This window comes from Folsomia candida, unplaced genomic scaffold (genome assembly GCF_002217175.1).
Source record: "Folsomia candida strain VU population unplaced genomic scaffold, ASM221717v1 Fcan01_Sc006, whole genome shotgun sequence".
Lineage (NCBI taxonomy): Eukaryota > Metazoa > Arthropoda > Collembola > Entomobryomorpha > Isotomidae > Folsomia > Folsomia candida.
Genome location: NW_019091198.1, coordinates 7959862 through 7980783, shown reverse-complemented (window position 1 = coordinate 7980783; position 20922 = coordinate 7959862). Strand labels below are relative to the sequence as shown.

The 20922-nt window shown below is 36.8% G+C and overlaps 3 protein-coding genes across 6 annotated transcripts; 2 read left to right on the top strand and 1 right to left on the bottom strand.

Moving 5' to 3' along the window:
• Nucleotides 1–932: 932 nt before the first annotated feature.
• On the top strand, nt 933–15586 carry LOC110850659 (WD repeat-containing protein 47). 2 transcript variants are annotated; one of them, XM_022098143.2, is made up of 6 exons: nt 933–1698; nt 13655–13879; nt 13950–14241; nt 14328–14534; nt 14711–14831; nt 14930–15586. In XM_022098143.2, the coding sequence occupies exons 1-6, from the start codon at nt 1219–1221 to the stop codon at nt 15111–15113; spliced, it is 1509 nt and encodes a 502-aa protein (XP_021953835.1). In that variant the 5' UTR covers nt 933–1218; the 3' UTR covers nt 15114–15586. The 2 variants fall into 2 exon arrangements, with proteins under 2 accessions (XP_021953835.1, XP_035709076.1); XM_035853183.1 differs by lacking the exon at nt 933–1698 and adding an exon at nt 8270–9238.
• Nucleotides 15545–17890, bottom strand: LOC110850660. Its single transcript, XM_022098145.2, has 6 exons — nt 17750–17890; nt 17531–17647; nt 16568–17452; nt 16210–16479; nt 16078–16134; nt 15545–16013 (listed from the first exon to the last, which is right to left on the bottom strand). Exons 3-6 carry the CDS (start codon nt 17425–17427, stop codon nt 15770–15772), a joined length of 1431 nt encoding a protein of 476 aa, XP_021953837.1. The 5' UTR covers nt 17428–17452; nt 17531–17647; nt 17750–17890; the 3' UTR covers nt 15545–15769.
• A 22-nt stretch (nt 17891–17912) lies between these two features.
• LOC110850661 (galactosylgalactosylxylosylprotein 3-beta-glucuronosyltransferase I) lies at nt 17913–20673 on the top strand. 3 transcript variants are annotated; one of them, XM_022098146.2, is made up of 9 exons: nt 17918–18052; nt 18274–18337; nt 18410–18572; nt 18645–18742; nt 18822–18949; nt 19025–19184; nt 19257–19400; nt 19462–19758; nt 19833–20673. In XM_022098146.2, exons 3-9 carry the CDS (start codon nt 18491–18493, stop codon nt 19932–19934), a joined length of 1011 nt encoding a protein of 336 aa, XP_021953838.1. In that variant the 5' UTR covers nt 17918–18052; nt 18274–18337; nt 18410–18490; the 3' UTR covers nt 19935–20673. The 3 variants fall into 3 exon arrangements, with proteins under 3 accessions (XP_021953839.1, XP_021953838.1, XP_035709077.1); XM_022098147.2 differs by lacking the exon at nt 18274–18337 and having other exon boundaries at nt 17913–18052; XM_035853184.1 differs by lacking the exon at nt 17918–18052 and having other exon boundaries at nt 18087–18337.
• Nucleotides 20674–20922: the final 249 nt, after the last annotated feature.

Sequence of the window (20922 nt, the reverse complement as noted above, 5' to 3'; positions counted from 1 at the left end):
GTTTTTCGTTTGACGCAATCATTTCTTCATGGCAAGTCATTTTAATGTGTGTATCAGGACGAAGTTAGGTATGAAAATTGAACTGATATGCATTTATTGTTAGTCTCGTGGTGATACAAATTTGCCTGTGCTAATAATTTCTCGTTATTCAATTTGATCGATTTTGCATTTCTCGTTTTATACAAAGTTCTATATTGCAGAATTATATTGTAAAGTTGATCAAATATGTAAATTCGTACTGCCAAACAATTTCTTAGAAATGAGGAATCCTAAACTTGAAGTAACCAATAATTATGGAATAGCATAATGGGACTTAATCACATTATTATAGTTTTAACGCAACATAAATTAAAATGTTACCAATTTTTGGCGATCTCAAGCGGCGGCAGACGACGACGACGTCATCAGGTTGACGTCTCAAGTTTGCATCACCCTTGAATCTTTTCACGCATAATCTTCTTCACATTACAATTAGTACGTTTCTCAAGTTGGAACACATTTCTTCTCATATTTTGCCCCCCGCTCGCCTACATAATGCATGACGCTTCTTAATATCTCCAAAAGTGCGACACATTCAGGACTTCAAGTGATACCACCAATAATCACAGAGACGTAAAAAATATAATGCGCTAAAGATCAGGTTTATTATTATTATTACAACAAAAAGCATTAAATTGGTTATTCAGCACAAAGTCTTGTGAAGGTTGGCTGTGTAAAAGATTACGACATCGCCCATGAGGCCATTTATTTGAAGTCGAAGTCATATAAGGATTTCTGAGATGATGGTCAGAAGCTTTTGTCATACAATATGCACTATCTGATGGACCAACTCTTCTCCATTGTTGTTGTTGAGGTGCTATAGTCATAATCTATGTATGATGCAGTAGATATGCGTAAGTACACGTACGTATGTAGGCAGGATGAGTTACATGTTCCACTAATCCGCAGCAACTCCAAGGAACAACTCCAAGTGGTAACCTCTTCGAGATTCCGTCCAATTAATTAGTTGTCGCACACCTTTTCCAAGTGAAACATCTTTGAATAACATTGTTAATAATAATTTCACAGCCAGAGAAACTTATTCAGCCAAGTCGCAGTATTTTCGAGGTTTTAAAGCAGATAAACCAAAATTTAAATATTTCCTTATTGCATACATCATCCATCGCCGAGTGGTTGTCTCATTTCCTCTCTTAAATTCTGAAATCCTCACCTAAAAAAATGGCCACGGACGCTGAAAAATTGTCGAAATTGTTCAAGAATGTGCACATTTCCCAGAGTCGGAGGGGAAGCGACGCTGGGGTCAACAAAGCCTTTTACGTGGCTCCCCACCACAGTGACATCATGGCTCACTCGGGAGGTTCGGCCGTGTCGGGACGGGTGTCCCCTTCCTCCTGTCAGTTGCATGTTCCTCCCGGCGTCAATCAGGAGAGGAGGGGTTCCACCGGGAATATTTTGTGGCGAAAGGGTTCCGCCCCTCATGCCCACGCCCATGCTCACCATCTGCAACACGTCCTCAATGTGGAACATGCCCAAAGACGGGGTTCAACTCCGGGGGACTTTCTCGTCCCTCCGAATCGAAAGGATTCCAGAAAGTTTTCTCAAGACTCGATCGACATGAATGAGCCGTTTAGCAAGGAGCGGGCCGGAAGTGTGAGCCCGACTAATTGGACATCCCGAGAAGCCATCATTGAAGAAGAGGTTAGACAATTAATTCACTTTTTCACTTAATGATGCAGCTCATAAATATGACTTTTTATCATGCACATTGCAGTTAATTAGCTAATTTTTTACTAGTACATCCATAAATCTAACCCTAGTTGAGATTATACTGCGGTGTTCGGAATATGACGCCTGAGAAGGTTTTAGGGTTTCCTCGGCGTTCTTTGTTATGAAGCTATGAAAAGAATGTTGACTCCAAAACAAACAAAACTTTTGACTGCTCTGACATCAGAGAAGGGATTTGGATTTGTGTTTGATGAGTGATAAATTCATCATGCATGATAATTTACTTACCCGCAATTCACAAGTGACATAAAATAATAATAATGTAAGATATTCCAAAATCGTGTTCCACTCCACTTGAACGAGTCAAGCCTAAAATTAAATATGATAGATGTACCCACCGCGATTATTTATGTTATGACATCTGTTTTAATTTGGTAACTTAATAATATGCACCAGAGAATAGTGTGCAAGAGGCATACTTGTGCATAATTTATCTAATCTCTCGTGTCATGTCGGTTGTTTCATCAAAAGCATTACGATTCATACAAGTATTCATATTTTTTAACAATGTGCCAATTCCATGTTTGCCGTCCGTCCATCCATCCATGAATAAAGTGCATGGTCCGCAGTCACAGACAGATCGGGAACGGGCAAAATACAAGTTTTCTTCAATAGAAGTTACAAATTATTTCCAGTTTGTGTCAAAAGTATTAAAAAAGTAATCTCAATTATGAACCGTACAATTAGCAATAATAACTGCAGTGTGTGCAAGGGGTCAGTAAAACCACAAGTAAAACGAAGGGATCGCATTGGATCTACCAATTCTAGCAATTCCAGTCAATCAAAACAGGAATCCCAATTAGAACAAATTATTAATAATAAGGTACGAAAACCATTATTTGTTTTACTTTCACTTTATTTCAGCCTCTTTGAGCAAGTACTTACAACAAAGTCTCAATTCCACCTCTTTTAGATCTATTTACTTACACTGCGATTGTTGTAGGTAGCAACTTGCAACCCACAACTACTCGATGACACAGCATTTTGATCATTTTGATTAAATCAATCATCACAAATATCCATGTTTAAGAGGTTGTCGAGGGTTTCTTTGTCGCTCACCATCGGGCTGCTTGTAGGCGTTATATACACATTTCTAATTGAACCAAACTAGACTCTGTGTGTGTATGTACAATGGGAAGAATGACAACAATCATAGAATAATGACACATCAGTATTAATCCAAGCAACAATTCATCAATTAAGGCAATTTTACGTCAGCGACTCGTACTATTTCAAAATTAGTCAAGTTTGTAAATATTATTGCAAAAAGGTTTCGCCATGATGATTCGAGGATTATCCCATGAAAATCGGATTGTGTTACCAAAATCTCTTCTGGTTTTTAATAAGCGGACGACGTAAGCAAAAAAAGTTGACCAGCATGCCCTTAAAAGTCCATGTCGGCGAAGAACATAGTATTTACTCCCCTTTTCCCGTGGGCAGATAAACTGCAATTCCTCTAAGCAAACGTCGACGGATCATAGAGCGGAATACCTCAACAACAGCAAAAAATAATTATTCTGCCGTTCACATTAGAATATACCAGTTTAGTTGTTGATGATTCATAGCTCATGACAAAAATGGACTTTTATGGTAACATTCACAGGTTTTCCCTAGCTGGTCGCGTCCAAAAATACGTTACATGAATGATTTATACCCGATTTTCCACCTTTTTTCTTTCCCATCTGATGATATGATCGTTGACAAAGGTGGGCTTGAGGTTGCAATGATCCTGTTTTCGTACATTGTTATTACAATATTTATCTCTGCAGTTAAATTTATGCATAAGGAGTAAATAATTCTTTACGATAAAGAAATGGAACGCTTGTTGTGACAACTTATGCATCCTTTTTACGAGTTGTTTAGGCGAGGGCAATCTAAAATTATGCATAATTTATCTTCTTCATCTTCGTCGTCTTGTATGAATGTCAGCGTAAACGTGCACGGTTAAATTTTGCAAATTTGAGAAATGAACATGGTGTCAAGTCGAAAGTCGGAATGGCATCGTGAACTTTGGGATAATAGTAATAATAGAAAATACATACACATACATTCTCCCCATGTACGGCAAACAAATTGTAACTGTGTTCCATTGAAGGAACAATAATAATCTGATCGTCGTCGTCGCAGGTTTAATACATATTTTCATTTCTTGGTCGAGGAGGAGAGACGGGAAACCATTTGTTCACACCAGCAGGGGGCAGACACATGAGATCCATTCCTCCAACTTGGCATCAATCAGATAAAAAATGGATGAAACCATACTTCTTTCTTTCTTGGTTACGTGATCCATTATTTGGCTTTCGTAAAGCAATCCTTTAACGAATGAGACATTCTCTGTATGGACAATAAATACTACATCTTCGTCAGTCAGGCTATTTTTAGTGCTAATCAATTACCAATTTCCAGACGTTTTTCTTTTAGTCCTGCATTCTTTCAACATTACATATTTACCAAACGGCTTGCAACTAAAGACACAAATTAAAATCAAGGTGTTGATTTTTGGAAAGCTCTCGAGATTTGCCCTCTTATTGAAAGTTTTAACATCTCTGATGATTTCGACAGCGAGAAAATTGTTAAAACAAAAGACATGCTCCACTCGCCACTCAGTCAGCAGACAAAATCACAACGAGTAGTCCCAATAGCGTTTTATCGTTCTAAATAGTGCTAAATAGTGTGACAGTTGTTTATACTTAATAAACAGGGACAGCAGCAACCATGAAATTGTGAATGCCAATGAAGTGTCAAATGAAAGTTCTTTTGATTTTTCAAGCCAAAGTACTTAGAAGATGAACAATTCTTCTGCAGTGTGTGTGTACCATGTTCTTTATGCTTTTGGGTAATAACGCCCACGTACATATGCAGCACTAGAATATAAAGAATTGCTAGCTATTTTCACTGCTAGGTCAATAGTCAATTACAAGAATATACTTTGTTAAAGCAGGTTAATTGAACTGGGCTGTGTGACATGTTTCCTTTAATTTAACCAACGTTTATAATTGGGGAACGTGCAAAATCGAGGAGTATCTGTTTTAAACTGATCCCATGAAGTCATTTAAATTTCTTCAATTAAAGTAGAAATTTGTGTTGATAAGTCAGGATCGAATAGTAAAAAAAATGTTATAGGACAGAATAGGACTTGAGGTACGTACATAGATATGCACATACAGATATGAATGACATGGTGCAAAAAGTCTCAAGAGCTAACTATTAGATTCACAGTGCTGCACATATGAGTGTTTTTTTGGGGTACGAATAGTGTCAAAAATGCATTCAGTTTCGACTTGTAGAACAACAGCACTTTCGATTTAAACTGTAAAAAGCCATTCAGTTTACAGCTTCTTCATAGAAAGAAATTACATAATGAAGCAATCGATCAATTCCATTACTCTCGATACAGTAAAAGCCATGTCTTTTTCATTAAATTTAAACCCCATCGCCTCCAACAATTGAACTGCACCCGTGAAATTGACAGAACGGTATTTAATTGACATTTACCCATAACAAGTCGATAATACATAAATTTCAAAATTTGCGAGCTTGGTCATTAAAAGAAGCATGAAAAAATTTGCGCATTTCCAATGCATTAGATCTTTTTTTCATTTCGCTAAGAAGCAATTTAGAGAAGTTCTCACGTTAAATTAGCCATCTATGAAAGTTACGGAAGATGCCAATTTCACCCTTTCGTGAGAATCGGTTCCAATACTTTTTTTTGACTGACTGACAGACAAAGTCTTTGTTTTCTTTATGCAGGTGAATAAGAAACGATGATTATGTGGTTGATTTCAAATTTAAATTGACTGACTGGCCATGCATACTCGAATATGGATGAGATTAAGATTATTATTGTCGACCAAATTACGTTGTCGAAACATCCAACAGAAATTTGGAGCTTATAATTAATTTTGTGGATAGTCTATGAATTTTGAATTTTGATTGTGTGTACTTTTATTCTTTACAATACTGGTGAGTAAAGCGCACTTAATTTGCAATAATACTTATACTTCCATCCTTAAAGTATGAGATGCAGTTCCTCATAAATAAACATACGCAATAAAATACCGCTTACATTCGTGACAACCCTCAAGGAAACCACGTTCGATTTTAACTTTTCATTTCTTTTTGTCACTGTTATTTAAATTGAATCCATAATTCCTGTGAATGGGTGATGATGTTGTGGTCGTAGTGAAATTAAAATATGAGATAAACCCCTCAATAGGTGACCATTACCGTATTCATGCAGCATTGTAAATAATAACACAACTCTGCACTTTCTTAGATGACGACTCTCCAAATTTCCTCAGCTGCCACTTCACAATTTGGTCATCAATCAGTCCAACCACGCATCGCTTTCTCACCGTCGTGGGTTACACGCACTGTCAAAATAAATATGAAATGAAATGTGGCGAGTTTTTAACCACCGACAAACTAATCAATGGAAGATGAGCATACATATTCAGGAAAAAAAAACTTTAATGAAAAATAATTTGTAACCGGCAGCTCAATCAATCTTTTCGAGTGGTACATTTCATCATTAAGTTCTTCAATGAAACGGAAGAAACGTAGGTTTTCCTCTCAAGTGAAATGTCAGGCAGGTGGATTCCGTCGCTTTTATGCATAAAATAAGTACTAATTGTCTCGCCCTATTTGTCTAATTGAGACCTACCCTGAATTTTGAAAACTATAAACGTTTGACAGAGTGGGCTCGTCTCTTCAAAATCTATGTAACTTTGAACATGTAAAAAGTGTCAAGAGTAGCGGTTGAGAGTTTAAGAGTCGAGGTCCATGTCACACAGTAATTCCATCACGCCAAAAGTTCTGAACAGTAAGCACAGCAAGAGAGTCATTGTGTACGCACAGTATTAAGTATGACGACGCTGACACAAGAAATTCGTAGATTCTTGAGATTTTTGTAATGCAATTTGAAAGGGAAGAATTTTGCCGAAATGTGAGACTTGCAGCAACAATAGAATAATTTTAAACACTTTCTTGGACGTTGTTAATATCTGTCAAGCCATAATGAAAAGGATGCATTTATCAGTATGCAATGTTATACATATTTTCTGGTAGTTATGAATTTTGTACAAAAATTATTGTGAGACCGCACTGATGACCAAGAGAAGCAAGAAATCATAGCAGTTATCGAATCATTCTGTCCTCGTAGTGCGGTGAACTTGTGAAATGAATGAAATTATCAAGTGATGAGCACCACATACTTACATACTTGAGCTTTCCCATGAATGCATCATCGTGAAATCTGAAAACGAATTGTAAGCCCAAAGTTGGATGGAATAGCACGGGAAGGAACTTATGAATTGTTGGGGTTTTCTGGTTTACCAAACTTTCGATTTGTGTCAAGTAAGCTGAAAGTCAAATATTTAATTCGACCTCGTCCCATCCTTCTGAAGTTAAAGTTCGTGTAATCAATGCATAAATAATTTGCCAGATTAGCGGATTATTAACCTAATTCATTTAACATATTGGATGACAGAGGGTGGGTTGTTGTGCAAGACAACAACCGAAAAAAATCAGGTAATATCAAACAGTAAATTTATAATCGTCAGTAAAAGAGTAAATCAGGATTTAAAAAATATTCCTGTGACAGATCTTCATTTCCTTCCTTCACGATTAGGATACACTTTCTTTACCCCATCCACAAGCCCCACAAGCACAATAAGGAAAGCTAATAAACCATTTTTATGTCCTCAATTAGTTGGCATTGATAAAACCGCTGCTGATTCTCGTAGGTTTTGGTTGCAGCTGTCAATTGTTGATTTCTGGCAGATAACATATGTCGTGGGTTAGTTTTTGTCTTGCAGGCTTTCGAATTATTCTCGGACGGCAGCTACACATGTACATAAAAAAATGAGATATGACATTTCTTAATTGCATTGAAATAAAGGTGGCTTATTGCCACTTATTGGCACTTGTGTGTGCATATACTAGCGTGAAATTGGGCGCATTTATTAACGCAATGAACATATTTTTAACACGCAACAAACTGTGACTGCATGAAAAATACTATCTTTCGTTAATTCAAATTCCGGTAAAATTGCTCAAGTTCCGAATCCGAAGAGCGTGCTGTCTGTAAACGTGCTGGAAGAAGAAGTATGTAAAGTGGCAGAAACACAGTTTAAGGGTTCGCATGTTAAATTCACAACAATTAAATGGCCATCTCGGTGGCATGAAGCAACCGCTAATATTCTTTACATGTATGTAGATGGGTAATTATTTCCTAATTACGGTAGTTTATTGTGGCTCAACGCATCGCCTGCTGCCTCCTCGGTAGCCCACCTCGTGCCATGCCGCAGTAAATCTGCAAATGCAATTACATATTTCGGGAGCTTGCCTCCTTCTCCTTATTCTTAAATTCTCTGTCCCCTGAAGCAGAAATAAGTCAATTTACTTTTGCAGAGAACCTCTCCTCTTCACAGCCTTGGTTGGACGTGGTGGTTAAAAAATGCGTGAGATTGCAGGAAGGAATGGATATAGGATTCAGTTGTGATTTGAAACTGGGGAGTCATCCTTGCATTCTCATCGCCTCCAACGAAACTAAACTTATTCTTTGTGACACACATTCTCTCTCCTCGTAAGTGCAGGAGCAATATCAGCCAAAGAAATTCGGCGTGTGACCACATTTTGTCTCAGTTTCTCACATTGCCAATTTCAGTGAAATTCATCCCCTAAATATTCTACTTGTCATGAAATTGTCCGGTTCATAAGAGTTAAGTGTGTATATTTACCCTTAGGTTACGCCCTGTAGCCCAGATACTATTCCTTGTAAATGTATAACTTACTATGTGTGGAGGCCGCTAGTTTTTTAATATCTGGGAAAAAATCCTTAGCTTTCAAGAACTATGTAGTAAAAGTAACAAGGCACGACGGCAAGTAAAAAAATAATAACAATAATTTGACAGTTCATTAAAATAAGGCTAAAATGATGACACGAAAGCCTACATTTACACATGGGAACAAGCATCACGGGGGTCGTGGCGTCGGTGCCAAGGTTCCCGCAGTGCTTTGGTCACACATGGGACCGTCCACTCTGCTCCTCGCCCCCACAAGTCAGGCACACCCACACCACCTCCAACTGCCCATGGGGGCTCGGAAAATAGTGAATCCGGTGACAGTGAACGCTCTCAAGTCGTTGGGGGCACGGTGCTCGGGAGGCAACTCGTACCCAGGGTGCACTCTGGGAACGAGTTGTTGTTCTTGTTGCTACTGTTGTTGCGAGGCGGACAAACCTCCCCCTCCAAATCACTTTCGATTAAATAATAACAACCATAAAAATGCAAATAATCAGAGAAACTCGAGATTGAGTACGTGTAGTGAGAAACCGAGGAGACGACGGTCCAGGTCGAGATCGAGGGATAAGTTATCGTCGCATCATCCAAATGGGGCGGTTGTTGCGACTCCGTTTAGGAGATATTCCATGGATGTTAGGAACCTGATTGACGTATGTTAATTATTACTTGGCATTATTTATATTAATTGTGTTGGCTATTATAAGGTATGAAATGTAGAAATCGAATAAAAATGCATAAATCTTGGGTAAACTATGTAGGTTCACGAGTGTAAATAAGTATTTATTTCCAAATAACAGGAAATAATTTGCACTAGGTTTAACAAGGATCTCAAAAAATACAAAGCTAGTTGTAAATATTTTCTAAAAGAAAAACAAACCATAATTTGTCTTAGAATTCCGAACCAGCAAAAAAATGGTGATGGCGAAGCAGGAATAGTTAATCAAAACGAAAGAAAAATTATTTTTGTTTTTGTCCAAGTTCACGATTCTCCTTTTAATGAACTTTCTCATAAATCAAGAAGGGGAGCAGAGACAGAGGAGGAGACTAGACTGGGATTTTAAAATGTGCAAAATTTGCGAGAATTATTAGAGGGTGGCAAAAGCAGTAAAAAGATCTTTTGAATATTTTGACAAGTCAAATTAAATGATAAATTCTGCTGTCATCATCATATCGTTAGAAAATGAATGTTATTATTCATCTTGGAGGAGAAAACTGAAACAGAGGATAACAATGAAAACGGGTTTGTTATACTTCAAATTTTTTTCATTGTCACATCTTCAAATGCATTTTAGTTAGAATGCTCTCTTTTTATGGTAATGTCAACGCCTATTTTTTTATGTTTGTCATTTTTCCACTCTTGGCAATTTCGATTTTAAGTAGTGGCACGTATTGTTCATGGATTGGCGACATGATATTCTTCCACTTTCGTTGGTTGTATTGGGACACATGTACTTTATGACGGTTTAATCAGTTACGTGTAATCGGACAGTTCGACATTTGTCACAAATAATGACAAGCAATTAAACAATATGTCAATTGGTTAGTATTACTTGCTCGACAGAAAAGTAAACTACATACCTACGTCAACTACAATTCTTGGAGGTCGAGTGAGATAAACTTTGAAAGCAAAGCCCCTGAGTTTAGGTGATATCGTGATTTTATGTGTTGATGGCATATGCAGGTCTAAAATATTTTATTGTTTATTTACTGATAATTAATAATAATTATCATATTCACTCAGATATTAACCAAGGGCAATAAAACAGTTCCATTTTATCGTGTGTGTTGAAAATATGTAGAGCTTTTATTTTGAGACTGTAGTAAATATAATTCTGGTCATTAGAAAAGTTACATATTTTTCTGATGTAGGAGTAACTGATACATTTACATTTACCTGTATCAAGTTCCCCAGTACTGACCTAAACTTGTTTATTAACAGTTTACTACTAGTATCGCCTCTTGGAACATATTTAATTTGCAAATTGACACCAACTTAATTAATAATATTACATTTGTACGTGACTTATCATTCTCAGTGGATTTATGACGATCACATCATACAAAAAATGTGTTCATATGCTTCCTGTAATTTTAATGGACTACCAGACACCACGAGATCATGTACTATTTATTTGTTAATAATCTCCAGTCCAATCTCGAATTGGATTTGGCATGGACTAATTTTTACTTTCTGCTACCTTGAGAAAGACAATAAAAGCGATCTGATACGCATCTATCCATAATTAACAAATCTAGTCAACAAAGTAAGTACACATAGTGAATGAATATGTAGGTGAGTACTGGTTTGACACTTAAAATCATGTTAAACCATCGAAAAGATGGAGCAGCACATCGTTAAAAAATTCATTACCATTATCATCACAGGTAAACTCACTGGTTCACAGCAATGTACCACGTACCGTGTCATCTCGCAATTATTCAGCTCGAACCAAAAAAGGAAATGCAAAACAAAATGTAAAACTGTTGCTCCAAATAATGGATTGCCATTGCCAATAACTCAATATTTTTAACATTGCCAACTTTATGGCTTGAATCAGGCGTCCAGTGTGTGTGTCTCATCTCATCTACATAATATATTTCCTTAATGACTCCTCACGTCAGTCGATATGGGTCTGTACACACGGTCATAAATTTGAAATTAGTAATTGCAATTGTGAATGTCAATTTTTTCTATATCAATGAACGCACAAGATGCTAATGCATAGAAACATTGGCATCCGATGAGTGAGACGTGCATAAAGATACACAACATATGCCAAGTTGACTCTTATTTCTTATCTGAACTGAGATTATTATGGGTCATTAAATTCTGAAAATGGATTGTGGAATGCAATTATGTTCAACTAGGCTGAGGCTTCAATTATACTTTTGATCCGGACCACTTTTGGTGACTCTTTGTGCATAGTTTTTTGTTATTTATTGATTGATCCTCATTATGTCTCACTTCTCTGATTGCAATACAAATGAATGCGATTCAATTAGCTGTTCCTAAAGTAAATTTATTTACAATCACTTCTGGAAGTGATTTTGCCTTGTCACACTGCAACTATGTAGGCAGGCATAATGACGGAAATAGAATTAGACAATAATGAGCACGCTGCTTGTCAAGTTCGATGCAGAAAATTATAGCAAGCAGTAGCCGTTTGTAAATTACGATTGTGATCTCTATATTTGCATAGGAACAATTATTCTTGGTATGTAGGCAGGTAGGCATATTCTGCGAATTAGTACTTCAAGATGCATGAATGGCTGCAATCAAAACCGATATTATTAACACACTCTGTAAGAAAAGAACACAGATCACTCAAATTGACCGTCATTTGTGTATTGCAAAACTAAAATCAAAAATGAATCCTGTCCTACCTACTCAAACGTGAGTTTGACAATGGCAAAGTGCGAAACTGCTCGATTTATCTTGAACGGCACATCCGTCTCATATGTGTCATTACATGGCTGTCATCCGTGACAAAATTATACCACAAGCGTTTTAAAATCTACTAAAGTGTTTTGTTTTTGTTGATTTGATTTCGTATTCAAATAAACTTTGAGAGAACATGAGCGGCAGTGGAGAGGAAATGAATTTGTTCATGTTGAAAGTTGCTAATAGGAATTGACAGTAGTGCTAATGGTGCAAATTGCATTTTTTTGCAATGCAACACGGCGTTTCGAAAAGTTCGCATACAAAATTTGTCAAACAAGAACTCGCGTCAACCGTAGTAAATAATGATGACATGACGTATCAAAATCTCATTTCAGCTCGGAAAGGAAATTAAAGTTCTCTAAATGCGATGTACTAATTGCTTTTAAATGCTCATAATGTTGTGAGTGCAATTACATATAATCGTTCAAGACACATCCGAGGGTATTTTTTTCTATGGTGTAAACAACACGGCCAATTTCTTTGCCAAATAATGCATAATGGAAAAACCCTGTCTAAAATATTGACGGTCTTGCAGATTAAGATTATTTATTATGACAAACTTTAGCACAGGATTCGATTACAATTGGATGCGCAGAAAATAATCGAAATAAGTAATCCTTTCTTTGCTGCAATGTATTTACATTCGTTATCGTTGAAATCTTCTGTCATTCATGGTTTAACTTATTCTATTCTAATGCAATCTTAAACTTTTCAACAATAACGTGAAATTTCATAAATTGTGGCATTTCTCAAAAGTTATGGATATTTAATCCGCAATAAAAATTACGCTATTCGAATTTTGTCATAGAATAGATAATGCATTCATTCATGCGCCATTCGTTTTCGATTTGTCGGGGAATAGCCCTGCTACACGACCAAAATATCACTTTGGCTTACCGTCACGTCGGTTGTTTGTGAAACAAAGGGCAGCGACAGAATCGCACATTTTAACACTGAATGCAGATATTTACAAATTGAAAATCAATCCGAGGTTTGCATTGGTTTTTTTGATGCACGCTCTAGTAATTTGTTTGCAAATTGTGTGTTTTTTTCAAAAGCCATTGGAAAATAGTCCAATGAATGCGGGTTTGGATTTTTCACTAAAGCGTGTTACTTTTTTTACCAGCTTACTCATCCCATCTCTTTCAATGATCTGTTTCCTTTTTTGAGGAATTAACCAAGCGACCAACTGACTGATACATTATCTAATTGTTCCCTGATATTGAGCTACAAATTCTAATGAAGTGTCTGCTGAGATAAACCATTTTTTACCAGATCGGAGGAACAATGCATGTACTAGTTTTTGAGGAAGCACTTTGCATTTATGCACTACTATGGGAGGCATTAAGGTGCAAATTTGCATGTGGAGCAGGGTGACATAAATGCTTTCTTTTAGTCGATTCTATACGGATTTGTTTTAAAGTTAAAGAGATTATAAGTTCGAAAGGTGCCAAGTGACAATGTAACGTTGCTGCTATTCCACTTTGTGTACAACAGCACCGTTGGAGGGATTTGATCCCAACCGTATATATTTTACATGTTAGCTAGTAAACCAAGTTATTGTAAAAAGGTGACAACTTTTATTTCCCAGTACTTACGCAATATTTGTGATTCTTTCTTTCAGAATGAAGGAAGCCAACTTAATAAACCGAAATTTGTTCCGGTCACTACGCTGGAGGATGTGCAAGCTATCCGATGTGCTGAATTTCATCCGAGAGGATTTTTGTACGCTGTTGGATCCAATTCTAAATCGCTGAGAATTTGTGCATATCCAGATACGAAGAGGCTTTCGAAAGATTCAAACCCCGTTCAGCCCAACGTCCTATTCAAGAGGAATAAACATCACAGGGTACGAGCTTAAATTGTACATCAAGTTTTTATGAATACAGGATGTGTTCATTGAGCTGTTAACATTTTAGGGTTCCATTTATTGTCTCGGATGGTCTCCGGATGGCAACCTTTTGGCCACGGGGAGTAATGACAAAACGGTTAAATTGACCAGATTTGATGACCTCAATCGTACCGAGCAGTTCAACCATTCTCAAGAAGTGGAGCTGAGCATGCACGACGGCACTGTTCGAGACATTTGCTTTATTGAAGATTTGAGCAATAAATCATCCCTGCTCGTCAGTGGAGGTGCTGGAGATTGCAAGGTCTATGTGACGGATTGCGCGACCGGGACACCGTTTCAATCCATGTCGGGTCACTCAGGTAGGTGATTTTAGTGACGGCAGGGTTTAGGGGAACTGTAATTTTTGGAACACAAGTTAATATTAAAAACAAAATTTCTCTATTAGCACCAATTCTATCCCTGTACAACTGGGGAGGAGCAATGTTTGCTAGTGCATCTCAGGACAAAACTATCCGTTTGTGGGACTTGCGAAGCAGAGGGTGTGTGAGCATGATATCGCCATTGACGAGCGCCACCTCCGCCACGGCGAAATCTCCAGTGGGGTCGGTGTGTGTCGATCCTACGGGCAGACTACTAATTTCTGGACATGAAGGTACAAGTAGAAAAATAAATTGGAAAATGGTTTTTAAAAAGTCTATTTTTATATTAATTGCAATATATTGTAATTATCTGCCCCTTGTGTACCGCTGATAGTAGTTTTCCATGTTCAAATAATATTTCTTTTGTGAGGATTATAATTGAAACTCGTGTTTTTTTCTGGACATGAAGATTCAGCCATCACGTTTTACGATATTCGTGGCAGTCGACAGATTCAGGTCATCCGACCACACAATGGAGACGTGCGATCGGTTCGATTTTCTCCGCATGCATACTATCTGCTATCAGGAGGGTAAGTAAAATGCCAAATTTTGAGTTAGCATTAGTATGTAGTGAACTATGACGTAATTTAACTTACAATTAATAAAATTCTTTCAATCATTGTTTCAGGTATGATCATCGACTCATGCTCACAGATTTGCAAGGTGACCTCTCTCTCAACCTCACCTCTGTGCCTGTGGCATCTCACGATGACAAAGTAATTTGTGGACGGTGGCACCCAACAGATTTCAGCTTTCTTTCTACGAGTGCAGATAAAACGGCAACTTTATGGGCTCTTCCTGCTTCAGATTGATTTTATAATCCGACCAACAGCAGAACGAAATGAAATCTCTAATCATACAAAATTTAAATACCCCCTCAATCTTCACTATGTAACATTTAACATGATAACTTTTATGAATGCGCCATACATATACCTACATAATGTCAATAATAATCAACCTGCACAACTAATACCTATGTGGATGTATGTATGTCAAGAACTAAATAATTAAGTTTTTCCCATTTAGTGACTTAATTTTTTGTGTATTCTTGTGAAACCTGCTTCAAATTCTTGTATTCTAAATAAAACTTTTACACTATGTTATGTCACTACATATACCAATTTGGATGAAATTCGATCCTTTTGTGGAGGAGAAAGTTTCAAATGTGGAAAACACAAACGAATTATTAAGCTTATTGTGACAATTAATAACGATTTTAGAAGGTGATTTAAAACTGGTATTTAGAACAATCAGTCTTAATAAAGATTTATTTCACATGAAATAATTAATTATGTAAAAATTTCAACGAAGCTCATACTTGAATATATGATACAATGTGTAAGCGAAGAGATGGGTTAAATGTAACGAAACGAAGAATTTGGCATTCAAGAGATCATAATTTTACATATCACAGTAAATAACAAATTTGGGATTATCACGGATTAAAAAAATACTAGGTTCAGACTTATTTAACATTAGTGAACAAGTTCGGTAAGTTGTCACGGAATATTTCCATGGAGAGTGAGTCGCCGTTAGATGCTTCAACAAATAACCGAGCCTTTTCGCCATGTTGAATTAAGACGTCTCTCTTCGACAAGATGAGTTCTTGATTTTCGTTTCCCAGTTCAAAAGTCTTGTATACTAAGCCAGTTAAAGGGTCACGAATTTCTGCTGCCACAAGGATACCAAGGGACGTAGTCACCCGATTTCTGCCAATTGTATAGGATTTGGTATTATACTGTGAATTCTAAATTTAAGAATATGTACACTTACTTTGAGAATGTTAGGCTCTCTTTGTGTTCCGATTCTGCGTTATTATGGGCAAACCATCTATAGTATATATGAAAAACTGCATTATTAAATGATATTGACCATGAAGTATGTTGATATGAATTTAGAAATTACCTATGGTAAAACAAAATGATTGCACTAGAGTGCGTCAGAGTGATGTCACTTTTTTTTCTTATGTTAATCTTTCGGGAATCTCGTCGCCCTACCGACATGTTGGAACAACCAAAACAGTTTATCTTTAATTGGGTGACCGGTGAAAAAAACTGTCGAAATTTCAGGAAGTCTTTTCCCATAAGCCCTGCTTCAGAATGACCTAGGTCAAAAATATGGCCTAGCTCATGAGCCAGGGCGCCCAACGTCGCGCAAAGTAACCCTCCTCTCGTGCTGTAATATAAAATATTTGCATCGAATTAGTGCAATCTTTACTTGATAGCTAATTGGGAAAGTATAATAAGCCATTCTTCATACATACCGGGGTTCCGATAAACCCAATCCCAGTCCTGTCTCCAAAAGTTGCGCATCATCAAGAAGTAATGGGTCGTAAATAGAATCGAGTAGTGATGAAGAGGTTTTGGGCCATACTTCAAATGTATCAAAGCCAAGCAAGGCAAGGCCGCCTCCACCACAGGCAAGCTTATCAGGAGATTGGCCTTGGGTCTGCAGATTCAACTTGCAATGGGCTGTGGTGAATGCCACAAACTTGTGACGCGGACTCCATAGCTCTCTCGAACTTTTGATTTGACACGCAAGCTGTTCCCACAGTTGCTCCGCCGACATTTCGTTAGTTGTTTTTATTTGCAACTCAGAATGCAATATCTCCACTCGTTTCAGCTTGAAAGATTTTTTATGCAACCCGTGTTCGTACAGTTTTTCCTCAAAGAACGTTTGCATTACTTTCATTATAAGTTCTATCTTTTGAGTGATGTCCCTGATCACATTATCTGGTCGATTATCATCTCGACAAAGCATCAGAAGTGGGACAACGCTGTAGCTATCGTCATGGTTGACCATCTGCAAAGGTTCGTACGTTAACGACATCGCTTTCCAACAGATATTGTTTCTCCCGACAAATTTGATTTCATTCATTCCAGGAGATAGACGAGTTGCAAAAATAAATGCTGTATTTTCAGCTTTAAATGGAATTGTTTCCGTCGAATTGTGAATAATTCTTAGATCTTGGGCCCAATTATTCTTATTAGAGTTTGATTCGACAGTATCGTCTTCTTCCCCCTCTTCCTCTTGAGCCACGACTCCTTTAACGACGACGAGATCGTTGCGGAAAATGCTTTCCTCGGCAGCATAATTTAGAAATGAGATCTTGGGAGTATTCATCTTACTAACACTAGGTGACAGATATCTGACCAATTGAAATAAATCAAATTTGTAAACTCGCTCAAGATTTTGATTAAACTGGTGACCTGAGTTGATAACTTACTTTACTTTATAACTCGACAAATTGGATGACTGGATCTGATAACTATTTTTTCATCCTCGCTCGGTCTTGCCGTGTTGAGATTCAGTATCAATTCCGACTTCTAGTTACTGCTTCCTCCTGTTAAAATGGTTTATTGAACCAATCAATTAAAATCAACATACAATCAGAACAATTCTCACCATATAAATACAACGGAAATATAATATCAATTAAAAATACCTAAGATAAGACGATGATCGTGAACAACACCTGACTCAAAAGTGAAAAGTACAAAATGGAACAAAAAGTGTGAGTGAACTCTTATTCCCACTTTTCCGTTTTCGAGAATCACACTTTATGCCAAAACTAAACCGGTCTCAGAGAGTTAGTGCTTTACAATCTACAACAACACAAAATAATTAAAAAACCACACAGGGAAGCACAAAATCAGTGACATCATCCGCACAAAGCACTAACTCTCAATGCTAAACAACAAAGCAATTTGGATTTGCAGTTTGGAATGTTTGGATGGATCTCAGGCAGGTAATAAAAAAATCAGCGGATTTTTGCTGATGCGATTCCTGATTGCTAATCCACTCTCTCTGTCTGACTTTACATTGTGTGATGTGATGTGGATTATGCCACTGACTAATCCACTCACTTGAGACGGCTCAACATTGTTAACAAATTGATACTACATTTACACGTTAGCTTAGTCGTTAAAATAATTCGGAAAAGAGCAGTGATTCTTTATGATTTTGTAGTAAAGTAAATGTCCCAGAGTGTTAAAGTTCGAAAATTGTATAAAATCGTGGGGAGGGAGTGGAAGTAAGTGTGATGTGAAGTAGAAATTGAAAACCATCGTAGGAATTGGTTTAATGTTTAAAGTTTTTTTCATAGATTTCCGAACGTAGTGGGGAAAGATTGGGTGGATGAATTCTTCGACATTTGTTGAAGTTGGAACGTGCCACGACGGAAGAGATGCAAGAAACCATGACCTTAAAAAATAAACGCATCATCATCTACATTGTGATACTTATTTTCTTATTGTGGGGAATTAAAGGTAAGCTTGGAATGATTGGTATATTTCTTGTGCAGCGGCATTACATTAAACAGCGTGATATTCTGCACACAGGAATTTGGTGGAGCGGTACTAGTGATGCTAAATCAGTTAGTCTTATCTCCGAAACTACGCTTCGTCAAGAGAATCTCATATCGTCACTTAAAACTGAGGTGATAAGAGAGAGGTTAATTATTATTTACGTTAATTGCAGGATAAAGTGTTACAACGGGTTTTAATTTGTTTACTTAGGTGGCTAGACTACAACTTCAGTTGACAAAATGTCCCCATGGAGGACAAGACGATGTTTCAAATCTTCCAATTATTTATGCAATAACGCCAACTCATAAACGACCAGTGCAAAAAGCAGAGTTGACGAGGCAAGTGCATAGCTTTAATATAATGATAAATCAAGTAAACTTTGGCTAATTAATAATGATTCTAATTTACTTTAGACTCTCGCACACTTTAATGTTAGTGCCAAACTTGCGCTGGATAATTGTAGAAGATTCCGAGACGAAAACCGACGTAGTTGCAAAATTATTGGCAAAAAGTGGAATGCAGTTCATTCATCTTAATGCAGCGACGCCTAAAGAGTGGAAACTTCGTGCCAAAGTAGAATAATTTTTTGTTTTCAATAATTTTGTGAATGGTTTGTGTCAAATATTAAGCTATCGATTATAATAGGAACCACGATGGAACAAACCTAGAGGTGTTATTCAAAGAAATGCTGCCTTGCAATGGATACGTGATAATGTCGATCCTGGTACTGACGGTGTCATATATTTTGTTGACGACGACAATTCTTACTCTTTGGAAGTATTTGACGAGGTACGTTCTCATTACGTTAACAATGATGTTATTACTAACTATGCTGTTTAAAAATTGGTAGATGAGAAATGTTAAAGGTGTCGGCGTTTGGCCCGTCGGACTTGTTGGAGGATTGTTAGTTGAACGTCCGAAAGTTAACATGTTAGGAAAGGTTGAAGGATGGTTGACAGTTTGGAGTCCCCAACGTCCATTTGCAATTGATATGGCCGGATTTGCAGTTAATTTAAAAAGATTCTTTCAACAATCGGATTGGAAATTTGCATACGAAGTGGAAAAGGGATACCAGGAAAGTATATTTTTGCAACATTTTGTCAATTCCTTGGACGAGCTAGAAGTTAAGGCAGAAAATTGCACAAAGGTACAACAATAAATCTACAAATGAATATGTACTCATATTTTGTAGATATTTAAATATATTTTAACCTAAATCAGGTATATGTATGGCACACAAGAACAGAGGCTGTGAATTTAAATCAGGAAGATGTGTTAAGGAAAAAAGGAAAGCCACCTTCTAACGTTGGAATTGAAGTCTAGTCCCATGCGTGCGTGTGTCCAGGAAAACAGCCGAATTTTAGTTCTCAAATTATGTCACAGTAGACTTTTCATGGATGTTGATTGATTAGTTAAAATTTTGACGACAGTTTGGAAACAACGACAACGACTTGACGGTTCAACCTCATGCATATTTAGGAATATGTACATATTCATAGTAAACTGACAAGTAATTCACTGCAATAATTACGCACAAAACAAATATCTCTAAGCTTCCAAGAATAGTATGAGTGAGTATATTTCAATACCAGTGACCATTTTGTGATACAAAATTACTTAATTTTTTAAAATATTTTAAAATTAATATTTATTTCGTGTCATATTTGTGTTACATTTATCGTATGATTTTATCCTAAGTTCCTTTACCACCTTTCTGTATTGATCCTACTGTCTTTTTTAATATGCACTGTGTTTGAAAATTTCGAAAATTTTGTTGTTATGTGGGGGCATTTAAAATGCATGTACATTATTAGCAACCAAATTTTCTAAATATTCAAAAACAGTGCATATTTAAAAAATAGCAGACAGTATATATATATACGTAATGAAAATATTTCATGTTTCCGTCCAATCAATTGCCAGGCACTATTGCTAACCAATTCAGCAATATCCTAATAACTAAATAGGGGTAATATTTAAGTTTAAATTGTGAACAATAATTTTACGACGTGCCATAGACATTCATAAATTGCAATAAAGTAACATCGCATATTATCCTTAACAACTTTACTCCTTCACGGATAAGCTCTGTTACTATGCACATTCATTGCTGGCCAGGATGTGAGTAAAGCAAGCCTTTTAATTAAAAATAAATGCATTTTCTTGCTTAATCTCCACACATACCTAGCCAGCAGAAGATCAACAACAGTTTTAAGTCGAAGGACATATTTACCCTCATTCATGATGCAAAGAAAAAAAGATGTACTACTTGTATTTGCATATACAAGAAATATAAGCGTTGTATATAAGC

What these genes read in the sequence shown, in the direction of transcription:
- LOC110850659 (XM_035853183.1), top strand. Translation starts at nt 8,720, where the DNA reads ATGATGACACGAAAGCCTACATTTACACATGGGAACAAGCATCACGGG. An exon ending in ACTAATTTCTGGACATGAAG is followed by an intron (nt 14,535 to 14,710) that starts GTACAAGTAGAA and finishes CTGGACATGAAG; the next exon opens with ATTCAGCCATCACGTTTTAC. An exon ending in TACTATCTGCTATCAGGAGG is followed by an intron (nt 14,832 to 14,929) that starts GTAAGTAAAATG and finishes TCATTGTTTCAG; the next exon opens with GTATGATCATCGACTCATGC.
- LOC110850660 (XM_022098145.2), bottom strand. Translation starts at nt 17,427, where the DNA reads ATGAATACTCCCAAGATCTCATTTCTAAATTATGCTGCCGAGGAAAGC. An exon ending in ATCATTTTGTTTTACCATAG is followed by an intron (nt 16,135 to 16,209) that starts GTAATTTCTAAA and finishes TATATACTATAG; the next exon opens with ATGGTTTGCCCATAATAACG. An exon ending in GAGAGCCTAACATTCTCAAA is followed by an intron (nt 16,014 to 16,077) that starts GTAAGTGTACAT and finishes TACAATTGGCAG; the next exon opens with AAATCGGGTGACTACGTCCC.
- LOC110850661 (XM_022098147.2), top strand. Translation starts at nt 18,491, where the DNA reads ATGCAAGAAACCATGACCTTAAAAAATAAACGCATCATCATCTACATT. An exon ending in CTTATTGTGGGGAATTAAAG is followed by an intron (nt 18,573 to 18,644) that starts GTAAGCTTGGAA and finishes TTCTGCACACAG; the next exon opens with GAATTTGGTGGAGCGGTACT. An exon ending in CAAAAAGCAGAGTTGACGAG is followed by an intron (nt 18,950 to 19,024) that starts GCAAGTGCATAG and finishes AATTTACTTTAG; the next exon opens with ACTCTCGCACACTTTAATGT.